This window comes from Anabrus simplex, chromosome 9 (genome assembly GCF_040414725.1).
Source record: "Anabrus simplex isolate iqAnaSimp1 chromosome 9, ASM4041472v1, whole genome shotgun sequence".
NCBI lineage: Eukaryota > Metazoa > Arthropoda > Insecta > Orthoptera > Tettigoniidae > Anabrus > Anabrus simplex.
The window spans coordinates 12,092,358-12,113,730 of NC_090273.1; the positions used below are offsets into that span (position 1 = coordinate 12,092,358).

Below are 21,373 nucleotides of genomic sequence, written 5' to 3' on the forward strand. Positions count from 1 at the left end.
ATGTGACTAATCAACAGCCAATTCTGTAAATATTTGAACTTGTCACTGTTGAGTTACACAAACATATCTGTGTTCCATACTATATAACTTAAAATTGGATAGTAGTAGCAGTAAGGTAATATATGTCTTTATGAACAATGCACACTAGTCATGTACTAGACATACCAAACATTAATGATCAGCCTAAACTAGTCTAACTTTTACCACTATACGTGATGTTTTTATGAACAATTTACAATGCATGTCAACTGAGGATGACCCCATAGGGGTCGAAACTAGTCTTGAATATTTGTAATGTAAAATAAACTCGTATTGATAAGGTGGAGAATTGTATATATATTGTTTTTATGTAAAGTAATATCCATCAATACGGAAATGAAACTTATAAACAATAGTGGAAAAGCCAACCAGGCAAGAAGAATAGCACACAGATATCAAAATCTGAAGATTAAGATCACAAATATTGTCAAAAACATCACTTTCTTAAAACAATGCCTACTTAATAATCTAACTCCTAAATTTCTTAGGAAATATAATAATAAACATAGAAACACATATCAAACCCAAAATACCCAAAACAAAACCAATCGAATATGGCTGAAAGAAGAAATTAAATTCATGTATAGGAAAAAACAACACCTAAACACACAAATGTATGAAGCGCACCTTAAAGCCTCACATGAGCTACCACACACATACTGGAGCAATTTCCAACAAATAACTAACGAAAAGATAGAAAACATAGCCATACAGAAGCAGAATACCTTAAACAAGAAACTTAACGCACTCAAGACATCACTAAATCAAACCAACCATATACAACATAGACAACATATTACTGTTTCTACTGATAACAACCAACATATTTTCCATCCCCCACTCCAAAACCTAACTAACACAACATTCAATGAAAAAGAAACAATTATACTGAGCAAGGGACCAAAACATAACTGGAAAAACAATTCAGCATTTGAAAACATAGCCACCATTATTACTGAAACAGAAGATGCCCTAAATAAAATACCCCAAGAAAAACAAAATGAAATTAGATATGAAATCAAAAAAACACTACCACAATATGTTGATAAGATCACTCAAAAACCTCAGAATCAAGATATCACAAACCAAACACAAATTAAGGTACTCAAAAATAAAATACAGCAAAATAACCTAATAGTAACAAAGGCAGATAAAGGAAACACTACAGTTATTATGGATAAAGAGGAATATATAACAAAAACAAAAACCTGCTTTCAAGATGAAACCTTTCAAATTAAGACTAAAGATCCCACTAACAGTATCCAGAAAAACTTAAAAATTCTCCTAAAAAACACCAATTTTCTTATGAACGAACAGGAAACTGCAAAATTAACCACTATGAATCCAGGGATACCTACAGCTAAAGCTTATCCTAAGATCCATAAAAACAACATTCCTATGAGACCCATAATAAATTATAGACCAAGCCCTATTTATAAATTATCCAAATACATACAAAAATTCCTCAAAAAACATTATGTTTTTCAAGCAAACAAAACCATAAAAAACTCAATAGATTTCTGCAACATTACTAAGAATATTAGAATAGAACATTTTTACAAGCTAGCTACATATGATATAACAAACATGTATCCTAATATACCCACACAAAAAACTATCACTATCATAGAATCCAACCTTTATAACCACAGTAAGCTAAGCAAATTGGAAATAGATGAATTTATTAAACTTCTACAATTTGCTATCAATAACAACTATTTCAAGTTCCATGACACTATTTATCAACAAAAAGGATTACCTATGGGATCACCAATATCAGGCATAATAGCTGATATATATATGGATCACTTAGAACATCAAGAAATTAAAAAAATAGAAAATATAATCTATTGGTGCAGGTTTGTCGATGATGCATTTATAATCATGGACAACAGACATACTAATGAAAACATAATCCTAGAACAACTAAATAAAATAGATCCCCACATTAAATTTACCATGGACACTGAACACAACAACACCATAAACTACCTAGATATATCCATAACCAGACATAACAACCACCTAACATACAACATATATAGGAAACCTACCCATACATCAAATACAATAAAGATAGACTCCACCCACCCACATACCCATAAAAGAGCTGCATACTATAGTATGATTCATAGAGCATACAACATTCCACTTTCAAAAGAAAATCTAAATAAAGAACTAAACACAATCCATGAAATAGCAAAACAAAATGGATACAAAAGAGAAATGATAAACCGGATCATCAATAAAGTCAAAAACCAACCTAAAACCAAGCTAACTAGAATCACTAAAAATAAAAAAGAATATGCACTGTTTACTTATAACAATAACCATATACATCCCATAACAAACATCTTCAAAAAACAAGGCCTAAAAATAGCATATAAAACGGCACGCAACAACACCAACATACTATACAATTCCAAATTAGTTAATAACACGAATAAATACAATCATTCAGGAGTCTATCGCCTAAAATGTAACGACTGCCAAGCCAGCTATATAGGACTTACCGGTAGAAGTTTTTTAATACGATATAATGAACATGTAAACGCCGTCAAGCACAGACATTTTTCGGCTATGGGTCAGCATATTGACGATCAAAAACATAATTTCACAGACATTAAGAACGACATGCAAATCCTTAACATGAACCCAAAAAGTCCCTTACTCAGTATAATAGAAGAATTTTACATAAATTTAGACAAATATGTGAATCCAAACTCCAACCTAAATGAAAGTATAGACAGAAATAACATCCTTTTTCATGCAGTAATTCCCTTATTAAAAGATTTCTATATCAAAAGAATAAACAAGCAAAAATCGATATGTTCAAATCAACCGCCTCAAAACCCTCCCCCCTCCAACCCCACTCCTATTACTAACACTCCACCTATCCCCCCAAACCTCCCCTCCACCGCCGCTAACTACAATCTCAGAGCTACGCGCACCAGATCCCAACAGGCAGCTACTAAGAACGCACGGCTCCAGCACTCTACGTAAGTAAACGACATACGTTTCACTATCACACTTTCTATCCACAACATTATCACACTTTTATTTCTATTTCCAGACACTCCACCTTGGTTTCTCATTACATACAAGCTTCCAGAACTAACCAACGTGCACCAAGACGCATAACTTTCATCATATTTGACTAATGCCACCAATCTTAAACATCGCGTCTACGGAAGAAAACATGTTCCATTAACATTTTTAACAACTTTAATATCTGTAGCTGCCAATAGATCTTCAGATAAACAACAGCATTACCTAATTTGCAGTGGATCATTATAATACTAATTACCTATACATCTTATATTTTTATGGATCCACTTTGTTGGAACAATATATATACAAATCCATTTATGCCAAATCAGTGTATATGCTGTACTGCACACTAACAGCATCAATGTAATGAGTTTTTATACTAGACATGTGTGGCATACATACCATTGTTTTTGATTATATGCCCATTTTAACAATATTTTAATGTCCACATTAGCATATATTTTATTCAACTTTAACCTCACATTAAGTTCCAATCAGAATGTAATGACTTTACAAAATGAATTTAGCTTCTAGTATGTATAAAAGCAAGATGTTGCACTGACACTTAAATCAAAAATGTTCAAGCCTGTGTTCTGTAATATCATGTGACTAATCAACAGCCAATTCTGTAAATATTTGAACTTGTCACTGTTGAGTTACACAAACATATCTGTGTTCCATACTATATAACTTAAAATTGGATAGTAGTAGCAGTAAGGTAATATATGTCTTTATGAACAATGCACACTAGTCATGTACTAGACATACCAAACATTAATGATCAGCCTAAACTAGTCTAACTTTTACCACTATACGTGATGTTTTTATGAACAATTTACAATGCATGTCAACTGAGGATGACCCCATAGGGGTCGAAACTAGTCTTGAATATTTGTAATGTAAAATAAACTCGTATTGATAAGGTGGAGAATTGTATATATATTGTTTTTATGTAAAGTAATATCCATCAATACGGAAATGAAACTTATAAACAATAGTGGAAAAGCCAACCAGGCAAGAAGAATAGCACACAGATATCAAAATCTGAAGATTAAGATCACAAATATTGTCAAAAACATCACTTTCTTAAAACAATGCCTACTTAATAATCTAACTCCTAAATTTCTTAGGAAATATAATAATAAACATAGAAACACATATCAAACCCAAAATACCCAAAACAAAACCAATCGAATATGGCTGAAAGAAGAAATTAAATTCATGTATAGGAAAAAACAACACCTAAACACACAAATGTATGAAGCGCACCTTAAAGCCTCACATGAGCTACCACACACATACTGGAGCAATTTCCAACAAATAACTAACGAAAAGATAGAAAACATAGCCATACAGAAGCAGAATACCTTAAACAAGAAACTTAACGCACTCAAGACATCACTAAATCAAACCAACCATATACAACATAGACAACATATTACTGTTTCTACTGATAACAACCAACATATTTTCCATCCCCCACTCCAAAACCTAACTAACACAACATTCAATGAAAAAGAAACAATTATACTGAGCAAGGGACCAAAACATAACTGGAAAAACAATTCAGCATTTGAAAACATAGCCACCATTATTACTGAAACAGAAGATGCCCTAAATAAAATACCCCAAGAAAAACAAAATGAAATTAGATATGAAATCAAAAAAACACTACCACAATATGTTGATAAGATCACTCAAAAACCTCAGAATCAAGATATCACAAACCAAACACAAATTAAGGTACTCAAAAATAAAATACAGCAAAATAACCTAATAGTAACAAAGGCAGATAAAGGAAACACTACAGTTATTATGGATAAAGAGGAATATATAACAAAAACAAAAACCTGCTTTCAAGATGAAACCTTTCAAATTAAGACTAAAGATCCCACTAACAGTATCCAGAAAAACTTAAAAATTCTCCTAAAAAACACCAATTTTCTTATGAACGAACAGGAAACTGCAAAATTAACCACTATGAATCCAGGGATACCTACAGCTAAAGCTTATCCTAAGATCCATAAAAACAACATTCCTATGAGACCCATAATAAATTATAGACCAAGCCCTATTTATAAATTATCCAAATACATACAAAAATTCCTCAAAAAACATTATGTTTTTCAAGCAAACAAAACCATAAAAAACTCAATAGATTTCTGCAACATTACTAAGAATATTAGAATAGAACATTTTTACAAGCTAGCTACATATGATATAACAAACATGTATCCTAATATACCCACACAAAAAACTATCACTATCATAGAATCCAACCTTTATAACCACAGTAAGCTAAGCAAATTGGAAATAGATGAATTTATTAAACTTCTACAATTTGCTATCAATAACAACTATTTCAAGTTCCATGACACTATTTATCAACAAAAAGGATTACCTATGGGATCACCAATATCAGGCATAATAGCTGATATATATATGGATCACTTAGAACATCAAGAAATTAAAAAAATAGAAAATATAATCTATTGGTGCAGGTTTGTCGATGATGCATTTATAATCATGGACAACAGACATACTAATGAAAACATAATCCTAGAACAACTAAATAAAATAGATCCCCACATTAAATTTACCATGGACACTGAACACAACAACACCATAAACTACCTAGATATATCCATAACCAGACATAACAACCACCTAACATACAACATATATAGGAAACCTACCCATACATCAAATACAATAAAGATAGACTCCACCCACCCACATACCCATAAAAGAGCTGCATACTATAGTATGATTCATAGAGCATACAACATTCCACTTTCAAAAGAAAATCTAAATAAAGAACTAAACACAATCCATGAAATAGCAAAACAAAATGGATACAAAAGAGAAATGATAAACCGGATCATCAATAAAGTCAAAAACCAACCTAAAACCAAGCTAACTAGAATCACTAAAAATAAAAAAGAATATGCACTGTTTACTTATAACAATAACCATATACATCCCATAACAAACATCTTCAAAAAACAAGGCCTAAAAATAGCATATAAAACGGCACGCAACAACACCAACATACTATACAATTCCAAATTAGTTAATAACACGAATAAATACAATCATTCAGGAGTCTATCGCCTAAAATGTAACGACTGCCAAGCCAGCTATATAGGACTTACCGGTAGAAGTTTTTTAATACGATATAATGAACATGTAAACGCCGTCAAGCACAGACATTTTTCGGCTATGGGTCAGCATATTGACGATCAAAAACATAATTTCACAGACATTAAGAACGACATGCAAATCCTTAACATGAACCCAAAAAGTCCCTTACTCAGTATAATAGAAGAATTTTACATAAATTTAGACAAATATGTGAATCCAAACTCCAACCTAAATGAAAGTATAGACAGAAATAACATCCTTTTTCATGCAGTAATTCCCTTATTAAAAGATTTCTATATCAAAAGAATAAACAAGCAAAAATCGATATGTTCAAATCAACCGCCTCAAAACCCTCCCCCCTCCAACCCCACTCCTATTACTAACACTCCACCTATCCCCCCAAACCTCCCCTCCACCGCCGCTAACCACAATCTCAGAGCTACGCGCACCAGATCCCAACAGGCAGCTACTAAGAACGCACGGCTCCAGCACTCTACGTAAGTAAACGACATACGTTTCACTATCACACTTTCTATCCACAACATTATCACACTTTTATTTCTATTTCCAGACACTCCACCTTGGTTTCTCATTACATACAAGCTTCCAGAACTAACCAACGTGCACCAAGACGCATAACTTTCATCATATTTGACTAATGCCACCAATCTTAAACATCGCGTCTACGGAAGAAAACATGTTCCATTAACATTTTTAACAACTTTAATATCTGTAGCTGCCAATAGATCTTCAGATAAACAACAGCATTACCTAATTTGCAGTGGATCATTATAATACTAATTACCTATACATCTTATATTTTTATGGATCCACTTTGTTGGAACAATATATATACAAATCCATTTATGCCAAATCAGTGTATATGCTGTACTGCACACTAACAGCATCAATGTAATGAGTTTTTATACTAGACATGTGTGGCATACATACCATTGTTTTTGATTATATGCCCATTTTAACAATATTTTAATGTCCACATTAGCATATATTTTATTCAACTTTAACCTCACATTAAGTTCCAATCAGAATGTAATGACTTTACAAAATGAATTTAGCTTCTAGTATGTATAAAAGCAAGATGTTGCACTGACACTTAAATCAAAAATGTTCAAGCCTGTGTTCTGTAATATCATGTGACTAATCAACAGCCAATTCTGTAAATATTTGAACTTGTCACTGTTGAGTTACACAAACATATCTGTGTTCCATACTATATAACTTAAAATTGGATAGTAGTAGCAGTAAGGTAATATATGTCTTTATGAACAATGCACACTAGTCATGTACTAGACATACCAAACATTAATGATCAGCCTAAACTAGTCTAACTTTTACCACTATACGTGATGTTTTTATGAACAATTTACAATGCATGTCAACTGAGGATGACCCCATAGGGGTCGAAACTAGTCTTGAATATTTGTAATGTAAAATAAACTCGTATTGATAAGGTGGAGAATTGTTCTTCGAATCACGAATTATCCGTATTTTAAATTAAACAATTTAAATAACGTGCAAAACCATACCAAACCCACCAACCTGGGCCCAATGTTTGAGAAGCCGGGCTCTGCCTGTCACAAGTCAGGACAAAGGGCGAATGATAGAAGTGTAACAACGTTTTAAAAAACCTTGGTCCAGCTGACCCGGCAGGTAGTCCCATGTAAGGGTCCCTTGCCAGGGTTATGGTGAAGAACTCAACGGCAGTGAAGGCAGAGAAGAGGGACTTCGGAACGGTGGAACTGACGGAAGAGGCAACCCTCCTATTCGGGGAAAACAGAACAGGAACTGCTGCCTTGTAGTTAGAAGTGGGAACTTCAAAGGCTAAGGGAAGAAACCCCGACAGAAAATCAGTAGGCCTGGCTACTTAGAAGGCAGCCCCTTCACCAGGCTTTGGGTGCTGAAGGCCAATAACCTACACGCCCAAGAGATTAACCTATTACAGAAACATCAATGAATAGAAGCTGGATGGATAAAATGGATTTGACCTTTACCATGAAATCGAACACGAGAATTGGAATGTGGAACATACTGACAATGTGGCAGGCAGGAAGATTGGCTGAAGTATCTAGGGAGATGAAGCAATACAGGTTGGACATACTAGGCTTGAGTGAGACGAGATGGATTGGGTTCGGTGAGATAAAGACCAAGGAAGGGGATACGCTGCTGTATTCTGGAAGAGAAGAACAACATAGAGGGAGTGTTGGATTACTGATCACTCAAAGACAAGGAGGAGTTTGATAGAATGGTACCCAGTCTCAGAAAGGATTGTAGTAGCTCGATTTGCATCAAGAGTTAGACCAATTACAGTGGTGCAGTGTTATGCACCAACAGTTAGAAGAAGAAGAAGAGCAATTTTATGGTCAGCTACATCGAATCCTGTTAAAGGCAAAGAAAAGGGATATTATGGTCGTGATGGGAGACCTGAATGCAAAAGTTGGCAATGATGATAACCAAGGAGTAGAAAATATAATGGGTAAACATGGTATAGGTAATGGAAATGAGAATGGTGAAAGACTTATTGAATTTTGTAGCAACCACAGGCTGGTGATAGGAGGCACTATCTTCCCTCATAAGAATTGCCATAAAGTGACGAGGGTTTCCCCTGACCATAGAATGGAGAATCAGATCGACCATTTCACTATCAGCAAGACATGGTGAACCTCCCTGTTGGATGTGAGGAACAAGAGGGGGTCAGATGTGGGAAGTGACCATCACTTAGTAGTAGCTACGCTCCGACTGAAGATTTCAAGTACATACATCAGAAGAGGAGGATAAAGTATAACTGGGATAAACTGAAGGATAAGGAAGTGCAACAATATTTTTCACTAGAATTGAGAAACCGATTCCAACAGTTAAGGGAGGAATGAGGATATTGAATATAATTGGAAGAGGATAGAGAGTACCTACATTAATACCTGTGAAAAGGTCTTAGGCAAAAGGGAGAGAGAAAAAGAGGAATGGATTACTTATGGGAAGCTTTATCATTTAAAGTTAAAAACTTCATGATTGTTCCGTATTGAATAGAGAAATAAGAAGATGTACAATATTATAGGGAAGGATCCACCTTTCAACACTCCGTAGTAAGTTGAACTAAAAAGTAGTTACAACCTCTAATAAACGTTCCCCACCCCCTTTCTCTATTTATCATTTCTTTATCAATTACTACGGCAAGTTGTTTTGAGTTGAACCTCGTATTTCTTTCATTATTTCTTCCTATTTTTTAATATATTTTTATTTGGCTTTATTCTTTTTTAACGTTTTAAATTATTTTAAAACCTATATATCCACTTTGAATTTGACGAAATTAAATCCACCACTGTTTTCCTAAGACTTCATTCACGTCACCTTTTACTCTTCGGCCGGAGAAACAAATGCCTACAAGACCTGCCTAGCAACGACTTTACATAAGTGCATACTTGATCTGCTTATGAACTTCAACTATATTTGTTTTTGGCGCAAGATAGTGATGTTCTGTTTACTCTCTTGACTGTGATTATTGTGTTTTGAACATTAACTGAATTGCTACGATATGATACAATGTTAATTTTTTGCCTGTGTTCAATATATTAGTTGTTTTAAGATCTTCGCTAATTGGCTGATGATGACACTTGAAATGTGTTGAAACCGGTCCCAATAAACAGGTTGTAACTACTTTTTAGTTCAACTTACTACGGAGTATTGAAAGGTGGATCCTTCCCTATAATATTGTACATCTTCTTATGGGAAGCTGTGAATCAAAGGAAGGAATGTAAGAAAAGACTCAATACCGCAAGAACACAAGAAAAGGTACAAGCTAAAACTGACTTTAATGAACTTAACAGAATAGTGAAGAGGAGATTTCAACTTGACAAACGAGCATTTATCAATAATCTTGTAACACAAGCTGAGGCGGCAGCACAAAACAATGATAGTAAGACCCTTTACCATATTACCAAGAGATTAACAGGAAATTTTTATAGATCTGACAAGCCAGTGAAAGCCAAAGATAGGAGATTATGGAGAGAACACTTTCTGGAGATCTTGAATCGTGAAACAATTGAGGAAGAGGAGACAGAGGTGATGATAGAAGAAGAGCAGGAAGATGTTGCTATCAGTACAGAACCACTATCAAGAACAGAGATCGAAAGGGCCATTAAACAACTAAAGAATGGCAAAGCAGTAGGCATGGACAACATCGCACCGGAGGCGTTGAAAGTGGATGTGTGTACTTCAGTCGAGATTCTGTTCCCAATTTTCAAGAAGATTTGAGAAGAAGAGAAGATCCCTACAGATTGGAAGAAAGGACTGTTGATTAAGCTTTCGAAGAAAGGAGATTTATTACAATGTGATAACTGGAGAGGGATTACCCTCCTTTCGATACCAAGTATACCCACGAGTAATTTTAGAAAAGATGAAAAAGCGAGTTAACTCAAGGCTGAGGAAAGTACAAGCAGGATTTAGAGAAGGCTATTCCTGTACAGACCAGATCAACACACTGAGCGTAATTATAGAACAATCCACGGAGCTGCAGTCGTCACTGTATCTACTATTTGTAGACTTTGAAAAGGCGTTTGATAGTGTAATGAGGAAGAAGGTGTGGAAAGCCATGAAAGAGTTTGGGATTCCAAAGAAAATTATAAAGATAATCCAAGAAATGTATAAGAACTACACATGTAAAGTTTTACATCAGGGGATTTTGTCTGAGCCCATCCCAGTAAACACAGGAGTTAAGCAAGGATGTTTGCTGTTACCTATACTATTTCTGATGGTGCTGGATCTTATGATGAAGAAGGCAATGAATCGCAGAAGAGGAATTCAATGGGGACTGACAGGCAGGTTGGAGGACTTGGACTTTGTGGATGACTTGTGTTTGCTAGCCAGCAGTTTTAAGGATATGGAAGCAAAGCTGAATGATTTAAAAACCGAAGCATCAAAGGTGGCACTGAAGATAAAGTGAAAAAAAAACAAACAAAAAAAAAAAACAAGGAGATGCGCAATAATAACCGAAACAAAGCACTATTATTTTTAGGAAACCAAGAGATTGAGCAAGTCAAGCAGTTTTGCTACCTGGGAAGTATAGTCACCCCTGAGAGAGGAACTATAGAGGATATAGGAAATAGAATAAATAAGGCTAAAGGAACATTTGCAATGCTGAGACTAATCTAGAAATCAAGGGAACTTAACACCTATACCAAACTACGCATCATCAACACAAATGTCAAGTCAGTACTGCTCTATGGGTGTGAAACATGGAAGACTAACAAACAACTGATTAGCAGACTTCAAACATTTGTGAGCAGAAGTTTGAGGAATATCCTGAGGATATGGTGGCCACAAGTAATCTCCAATGAAGAGCTATGGAGAAGAACCCATCAAACACCCACTGATATCGAGATGCGTGCTACGAAATGAAAATGGTTCGGGCATACATTACGCCGAGATAAAGACAACATAGTAAGACAAGCCCTGGAATCGAACCCACAAGGTAGCAGGAGAAGAGGCAGACCAAGGAACACATGGAAGAGGAGTGTAATAGCAGAAGGGATGGAGAAAGGAGGGAAGACCTGGATCGAGATTAGGACGATGGTGCAGAACAGAGTCCAGTGGCGGAAGTTCATTGATGCCCTATGCTCCACTTAGGAGATATAGGAATTAAGTCAACGAAGTCAAGCAAAACCATACCTCATGTGTCCAGGAACGAGAGCTTCTTCGAATTAGGCATGATTTTGAATTAACCGATTTCGAATCATCTAGGTTCTACTGTAATACCATGAAAATCGAGACTTCGAATTTACGACACGCTAAGCAGAAAATGTGTTATTGAGGAACGCACTAATGGGGTTTCACTGCATTTGTTTCTTTTCAGGTATTATCTGTTGTTAAAAGTTTTCTTTTTCAGGTATTTTCACAATTTTATCTGATCACAAATTAGTTTCAACAGACTGAAGAATCTAAACAGGTATAGATTAACTAACTTCAAACTAAAAAGAAATCGCTTACACTATATCAAAAATAAAAATGGACAAGCGTTTCAACAAGATGGGGCTACCACCCATACTAGTTGGGGGAATGGTTGCCTATTTCAAGACGTTTCCCAGTCAATTCATTCCAAGAGGCACAGATTTTCCATATCCTGCATGAAGTCCTGATCTGTCAGTGTTTTGTGGGGATTACTAAAAGAACAGTGCTTCAGACACACTTCACGTGGTCTTCCACATCTTTGGGAGAACATCGAGACAGTTTCTCCAAAATATTGACAGGGACCAGTGTGAAGCTATGGCAACGAGGCTTACCGAGTGTATGGAGTTCATCATAAAGAAGACAGATGACACATCGAACACATCTTTGTTTGATAAGTGATGTGTTAAATGCTCATTGTTAATTGCATAACATTTTTTTGCATTTAATTAATGACAATTTAGAAAGTGATTTTGGTTTTTCTTTTTCCTTTGGGCCTCTCTGTGCTTTAGGTTTTGATTTTCTGTAAAAAATGAATCACCAGTAACCTGCAGAACAGGAAAGGATTCAGTATGTCGAGCAGCATTGAATTTGGTGTGGATATATTTTCAACAAACAAATCAATTTTTATTAAGGAAAGCTTGTGGAAAAACAGTCAATAATAAACAAAAAAAGGACTTTTTGAAGAACAATTTTCTATAGCCCAGCATAATAGATAGTGCTACAGTTGTTGCAACATCTAGTCACCATTTTCTTCAGATTTGTGCAAAGCCTTTCTCAATTTCAGATCATGAAGGGCAGAAAATATTCTGCTAACATCTGAGAACTTGGAGAAAGTTAACAATTCAACAAATGCTCAGTTATTTACGAGTGCTGTAAATTATCTCTGACTCAAGGGCATTCGCCTTGGCGATGTCCACCTCTCTGTAACGAAAGCTCTCAGATGAATCATTTCAGGAAAGAGAATTTACAAACTTTTGCAACTCATGATCAGGATGAGTAAACCAGATCTCTGTTGGGTGAGCAACGGCTGAGTTTTAAATAATTTTGTCAGGGAAACACCACATGTGACCACCAGAGATCATTTAGAGGATGACATCATATGACATGGAGGGTTGAACAGACTTCTTCCCACCCTTAAAAAAAAAAAAAAACAGGAAGTACCTCTGTTGGTTTTAAACTCAGGATATTGGGATTCAGAAGCCTATACAGTACTTTACCACTTATGCATAGAGGGAACTAGGGCATGTTGAAAGAATGCCTGACGACAGAGCACTTAGCCAGAAGGAAAAAGACTTGAAGCCAAAGAAGAAATGACTCGATGATGCTGAGGAGGATCTTGGGGGAGGGGTCAGAGTTAGGAAGACAGAGAAGCAAGACCAGAAATAGAGAAGAGAAGCTATGGATTCTATAAAAGACCCAAGGTCTTACATGGGCTTTAGTCCAAGGAATAAGCAAGTGTATAAAACTGCAATTACCGTATTTCCTCGCGTATTAGACCCCTTTCCCCCCCCCCCCCCCCCACTTTTACAGCCAAAAATAGTAAAGGGGGTCCTATATGTGATAACCTCAATTTTGTGCCGCTAACACGACTTCTAGGCTATAAAGAGCTATAAATTGTACGTGTAAACATTTTATACTATTATTTAACAAACTTAGAATGTATTTAAGTTATACTGGCTATTTTCGTCAGAAGGCAGTATTTCTAAACGTAAAAAGACAATAAATGTGAACACGACTTTTAGACCTACGGTACATATAAAAATCTATTTTAGTTACTCATATCACATCATTCGTTACATCTCATTATTTCCTCTGGTGAGGTTGACGTCAGGAAGGGCATACGGCCGTAAAAACTCGCTACGAAGATTCGTCTCACGTCATACTCGACCCCGTAGAACAAAGCGATAAGGGTATCGTGTTATCATATAATTAAATATTGATACAAAATAACTTAATGGCCAGTCATTTGTTTCTGTCAGTTCAGCAGTAGGCCTACCACACAGTAAACCTGGTCACTGCTTTCATTTGAATTATCGCCTTGCGCCGCCAACTTCCCTGCCCTGCTACCGGTGTGTCGGAATTCCAAGTGACATCTTCACTGCCATCTCGTTAGTCGCGTCAGCGTCCGACTCGTTGGCTGAACGGTCAGCGTACTGGCCTTCGGTTCAGAGGGTCCCGGGTTCGATTCCCGGCCGGGTCGGGGATTTTAACCTTAATTGGTTAATTCCAATGGCACGGGGGCTGGGTGTATGTGTTGTCTTCATCATCATTTCATCCTCATCATGACGCGCAGGTCACCTACGGGTGTCAAATAGAAAGACCTGCACCTGGTGAGCCGAACCCGTCCTGGGATATCCCGGCACTAAAAGCCATACGACATTTCATTTCAGTCGCATCAGCCATGCTTCATTCTCTTTGCTTTGAGCCAAGCACTGCAAACGAGAGCATACGGGCCAAGCACTGCAAACGAGAGCATACGAGGTCCCGCCTTTTTGAACCTTTTAAAAATCACTTCGTTCCCGACTATAGAGTTTAAACAGTGTGAATCTATTCCCAAATGGTTTCTGGAGATGATCTCTTATATTCCCAGTTGGTGTCTATGAAGCAACTCCGTCCGAATAAAGCCGTCTGTAGAAGGCATACCAAACCGGTATTCTGTGTGCCAAACCATCAGCTGATAACTAGCGTATGTTACGAGTTGTACTTCTTTTGATAACTGCGGCTGTTGAAACACAGACCCCTATTTTTAAGTACATTTTATGCTTGTTCTTTACATTTATCACATCAGGATTTTATAAACAACTGTCCATGAGGTAAGACAGACCACATTGTTTAGGTTAGGTATATTATCGCCCTGATGGTGCCAAAAGTTCCTTGATGGAAAGAATAAAAATAAATAACAAGAAAATATACCGCATTTATGAATATCAACAGGCGTGGCAGTAATGCATTTTATTATCATTATGTTTAATTTCGTACGTTCGTTGTCTGCTCGTTTTATGAACGCATACTCCAGTATGTTTTGTTGGCGTATCCGAAAATTGTTAAAAGTACATGGGGACATAAAATTATTATTATTATTTGTTAGGTACGTTGGCGAGTAAAACAATCGCTTTAATTGGATAGCTTTTATCACGTTTTAAACTTACTTCTCCCCAAATATTAAACGACAACTTTGTTAATGATCTCGCCTGCTGTATAAATAGCAATAACCACGAATGCGCAAATATTTCTCAACTAAAGTAAACTCGTTTCCTAATCCCGAGGTGGTACAGCTCTTTTTAGACACACCCCCAGTGGAGGGGAGTTACATGTACCTCTTTTACCGCATATCAAACTTCCTGCCATTCATAAATTCCTGGCAGTACGGTACTGGGAATCAAAGTCAGACTCCCGAGAACAGCAACTAATTGTGCTAACCATTACGCTGGTGGACATTATTATCTAAAAACACAGACATATAGCATGACTGATGTATGCTTGCAATGCGCGGGTTGGACATGAAGCTAGGCCTATTCACCTATTTGTGCGACGTCATCAGAGCTGCAGTAGACCTATGCTACGGAGGCGGACATTTCTTAACTACGAAACACAGATGTTTAATCTATTACAATGCGGTTGTAAAAATTCAATATTCATAAAGATAATTTTGCTGCAAAACCGAAAATGCCGACCCCCACTGTACGGACGGAAGAATGGAAGAAAAATCACAGCGAGAGGATCAAGACATTTTTGGAAGAGAAGAAAGCTAGTTCATCTGTTAAATAAGTTCAATCGCGCTTTTTAGTTTGGAACAACGTTGCGGGGAAAAAAAAATTTCCAATCTACATGCCAATGGTCTTAACAGATGCCCCAGCTCGCAGTTTTAAGCAACTGTTGGTTGATATTAAAATCACAGCCACGGGTGCTAGAGATTTTTGTGGAATTTTGAATGACAGGGACGTAGTTTTCATTAAAAAAATAAAAGACATGTATTGCTTGGGACTCAAACTAGGGTCATCTAGGTGAAAAGCCAGTGACTATGTTATACAGCTATCACTTTTCAGTAAAAACCAGAAGTTAATCTCTCATACTTGCCTGAAAAAACCAGGAGAGTTAAACACTACTACCTGTAACTACACACTTATTGGATGAACTACACTCACTTCTAAAAGGGTCAACACGAATGTCCTCTCGCACTTTAAGGGCATCATCAATGTCCTTCTTCTTGACGCACTGAATACCGAGGTTGGAGAACGACACAGTCATATTTTCACTAGTAATTTCAACTGTACATACACCTTTCTTGCAACCTTCTTTCCCCACCAAGTTGTGAGGATGAGGGCGGTAAGGAGGGTCCTTGGTAACACATGACACTACCACTACAGCACGCCCCTTATAACCGACAATCTGAAACAAAAAGAAAAATCGTTCATTCCACACAACAAATGTTCATGAATTAGAAATCAGAATATCAAGAAGAAAAACAAAACCTATTGCATTCTAGAGGATTCCCTCTTATGTTGAACTGGAGGAAATAGCAGCATCATTGGCTATGAAAGTTATCAACACCACCTCAAAAACTTCTTGGCTTTTAAGAGACACCAGTGGTGTACAAGAAAGAAACAGTACAGACAGACAGACAGACAGACAGACAGACAGACAGACAGACAGACAGACAGACAGACAGACAGACAGACAGACAGACTTACATGTCCACGAAGAAAAAGAAAATACTAGGGAAAATCAAAGAAGGAAGCAGTAGCAAATTACCTTGCAATTCATGGCAGCCAGTTAATACAGGTGTTGGTTTTTTTGTTTTTAAAATAATAAACCTGTATATATATTTCGAACTTCAGTTGTTATGGACGAAGTTGACTTACCTGCTTCTTTTCCCTTGACCCTTCCATCATGTAGGAAGCAAGGAGAATAAACATAGAGTTATGTTCTGCACTGAGTAACATTCGATCTGAATTAGAGTAGTTCATAATACTTTCAGGATTATATCACTTATAATGGTATTATAAAAAACATTTCTGTTCAATGAGATATATTTTCATACTGTAGAACAAATAAACCATTTGCAGATGTGAAAGAAGAAATTCTCTGGACTTTCTTTTCATACATTTAGAAGATACTTATTGTTTTATTTAATAAAAAGTTATGTATTGTGACTGGCTGTTGCCATTTCTCGATTGATGCAGTGCCTCTGCATGTCTCTCAGCATAGGTGAAAACAAAATGCAGCTTCCATTTATACCGTAGAAGTGACAGGTACGAGTAGTACGACATTCAGAGCACCGGGATGTTACGAAAGGTGCTTGCTTCTTATAGGGTCAGTCATGCTGCATTAGCACTTTCTGGGCAAGCAAGGAAAACAATGGCAATTGATCGCCCTCCCCATCATGCCTTGAAAGCCTCATTATGGTGCTGTCATGGTTTCTGAATATTTTCTAAAATCATTTAACTTGATGGCTCTATTTGAGGATCCAACCAGCCTTCGAGCTGAAGACTTAGCATTTCCAAGAGTAAAGTGATGTCAGCAAGGAATGTCCAGTTGAAAGAAAGAAAAAAAATGGAACAGGTAGGTCATTTCAAGTACTTAAGATGTGTATTTTTGCAGATGGCACTATGGAAAGTGATATCACGTCAATATGTAACAAGGGTAACTCAACGCTATTCTACAAGAAAAAAGCAACACAAAATTACTTTTCAATGATCTGTTTTCTGACCAACTTTGCAGTCCGGGACTGAAAGCCACAAAGACCCAGAATATCTTAGAATCTCTCTTTTGGTCCAACCCTTCGTAAGAGTGTAGTGGTATCACACGACAATTCTTTTGGTGATCTTCCTCCAAGAGTCTCTGCTTTGGGCATGGTGACTTGCTTGTTGTAAGCTCATCCTGGTCAAGCTCTTGATCGGGTCCATCCATCGTAACAGTGCATGTCCTCTAGGTCTTCAGCCGTCGACTTTTCCCTCTATGATAAGTATTTCCTATTGCCTCCTGTCTTCTGGCAATATGACCAAAATATCTGAGTTGTTTTTGGTTGATAAGGGTCACAGTCTTGTTCTGATGCCGAGCTGTTGCAGGATCGATTCATTAGTACGGTGTGCTGTCCATGGTATTCGCAGTAATCTCCTATAGCACCACATTTCTAGAGCATCAATCCTGCGGCGATCCGCCATCTTCATTGTCCAAGTTTCTGAAGATAAGAGTTTGAATGAGGGTGAGCTTTGTTTTGGAAGTGATGGAGGTGTCCTTCCAGATGCGAGTAAGTTTTGCTCTTGAATTTCTCGCAATCCCAATGCACTTACAGATCTCATGTTCACAGTCTCCGGTATTTGTGACAATAGACTCCAGATACTTGAAGCAACCGTGAACATGATTTTACTGGCATGGGAGATGAGGGCTATCGTTCAATAGTTTGCACAGTCAAGTGGAGAAACTTTCTTGAACAGTGGTACGAAGATGGATTGGCACCACTGGTCCTGCCAATTTTCAGATGTCCGTATCTTCTGACATAACTTGTGGAGGATGTCGACACCTAGGTCACCCATGCTTTTCAGGATTTCAGCAGTGATTCCATCTTGGCCTGGTGCTTTCCAGTTCCGAAGCTTTTTTATTGCACGTTCCACTTTTTCTCTAAGGATCATTGGTTCAAAGTCTGTTGGGTTCTGGTGACATGGCATTGGTTGTGGGTCATCAGTGAACAGCTTGATGCAGTATTCTCTCCATACTTAGTCATAAAATGGCAGTAACAAACATGAAGGTAGCGAGAAGGTGGGGAAAATGGCAAGAGGGTTCTTGGACTGAGGAGAGCAAAGCATGTTAGGAATTAATTCAATGGACAAAGCTATGTACATAAATCGGCTTTGGTCATGGCTCACACAAAATGAGAAAGATAAGTTACCAAGGAGAATAATGGAAGGAGCCAAAGAGGGTAAGAGAAGCAGAATGTGACCAAGATGACAATGGTTAGACTCAATTTTAATGATGTAAAGATGAGAGGAGTAGACTAAATGAGGCCAGAATTAGCTGCAAACAGAGAATTGTGAAGGCGTTTATTTAATTCACAGACTTCAGACCAAGTGCCGAACCGGTCTATAATGAGGCGGCGTGTATGAATTCAATGTTGTACTGTAGGTATCTTCATCATTTTTCAGTAACACTTTCAAAAGCTTCTGTTCTCTTTCTTTCTGAGCTAATAACTGTCCATGTTTCACTTCCATATAATGCCAACCTCCAAAGGAAAGACTTCAAAAACATCTTCCTAATTGCAATGCCAATGTTGGAAGTAAGCAATTTTCTTAAGAAAGGCTTTCTTTACTTGCGCTAGTGTGCATTTTATGTCCTCATTACTTCTGCAATCATTATTCTACTACCCAAGCAACAATATGCATCTACTTTTATTTCCTGCACCACTCGACTTTGAGTGTACACCATTGCCTTTGTTCTGGATTTATTTATTTTCATCTTGTACTTCTTCTCAAAGGCTGCGTTCATAACATTCAGCAATTTCTCCATATCTTCTGCAAACTCAAATAACAATATCACTGACAAATCTTAGAGTTTTTAATTTTCTCTCCTTGGCTTGAGATTTCCTTTCCAAATTCCTCTGATTTCCTTTACGGCCTGTTCCATATACACACTGAAAAGGTGGGGGTTTTTTTCATAGCCTTTGCTTCTTATCACTGCAGACTGATTTTTGTACAGATTGTAGACATTTTTTTTTAGGCATCTGATCCCAATCATCTTCAGAATTTCAAATAGCTTTGTCAATTCAATTTTATTGAATGCCTTTTCTAGATCTACGAATGCCATGTACATGGACTTGTCTTCTTTAATTCTATCTTCTAAAAACAAACGTAAAGTTAGGATTGCTTCACGTGTTCCTACATTTCTTTTGAAGCAAACTGATCTTCTCCCAACTTATCTTCAACTATTCTTTCCAACTTCTGTAAATAATAAGTGTTAAAAGTGTGCAAGTGTGAGATACTGAACTAAACTAGGGGAAACTCTTAACGTTCTGCAGAGAACTTTGCTCCGCGTCTTCAAAGGAAAATCTCTACTCTTCACGAGGAAGTTTTCTACAATAACGAGGGTTTAAATTTAAGAATATTTTACCATTGGAGAAATGCAGTGGTATGCTCGTTTGTCACCAGGTGGCTCGATGGCAGCCACCCACAAACTATCTACGGATGAAGCGGACGAGGCCGAAGAAGTACAGTATGATAGAAATGTGCGAGGCTTATAAGGTCTGCTGCTGTACCCGTGCCTAATTTAACTAGAAGCAAGAGGAGAGCTCTAAAAGAACTTAAAGATGACCATGAACTGATCATTCTCTCACCTGATAAGGGTAATGCAACAGTGGCAATGGACACTGACGAGTATAAGATCCCTGCTATGTTGTCAGAGCCTGTTTCTAGACAGAGCTATCGTGACCCTACCACTCGTATGTCCAATGCCACTGTGAAACTCTTAAGGCAATCCTCAATTTCAAAAGAGGCTAAATATCTGACTCTGGAGGATGCAGTGCCAGTTAGATTAGGACTTCCTAAAATCCATAAAGACAACGTTTCCCTCAGAAAAATTGTTAGTGTGATAGGTTCTCCCACGTATGCTTTGTCTAAATACCTAAGCAAGTCGCTTCAGCCACATATAGGACGTACTGAGTCATACATTAGGGACGCTGTATTTCGGCAATAAGTTATCAACCATAACCCTTCAACCCAATGCACTTCTGGTGGGTTTTGATGTGGAATCCTCGTTCACTGAAGTGCCGATTGATTCTGTCATATCCCTCATTGAGCATCTGTTCCCTGAGGACATTACTAAGCTATTTCATTACTGCATGACTTCGAGCTATTTCTTGTGGGGTGGGCAATTTTACGAACAGGTTACAGCAGTGTTACGATTGCTGCCAATGTGTATAGTAGTTTGTGCTCTCATAGCTATAAATATTTTTGGTTTTCGTAAATAGAACTGTGAATGTTCCTTCTTTTGTAAATTACAAGTGATGCTATGGAGTTTTTGGATACAAGTGATGATATTATGATGAACCAAATAAAGAGATTATTGAAGGTGATAAATTTAAAAAGTTTTGAAATGACAGTGTTTTCTTGATCCAAAATGTCTTTTCATGTGTCTCTCAAAGTTGTAATAAATAAGTTTATTGTAATTTTTAACACATTGCTGACCG

The 21,373-nt window shown here is 37.0% G+C and overlaps 1 protein-coding gene across 2 annotated transcripts in view; it reads right to left on the bottom strand.

The window, feature by feature from the left end:
- The window catches only part of LOC136880948 (proto-oncogene c-Rel), a 149,795-nt gene that overhangs the window by 110,886 nt on the left and 17,536 nt on the right, over positions 1-21,373 (bottom strand). For both annotated transcript variants that reach the window (XM_067153486.2, XM_067153487.2), the window contains exon 4: positions 16,341-16,584. In XM_067153486.2, the coding sequence (XP_067009587.1) occupies positions 16,341-16,584 (244 nt within the window). The remainder of the gene's footprint in view (positions 1-16,340; positions 16,585-21,373) is intronic.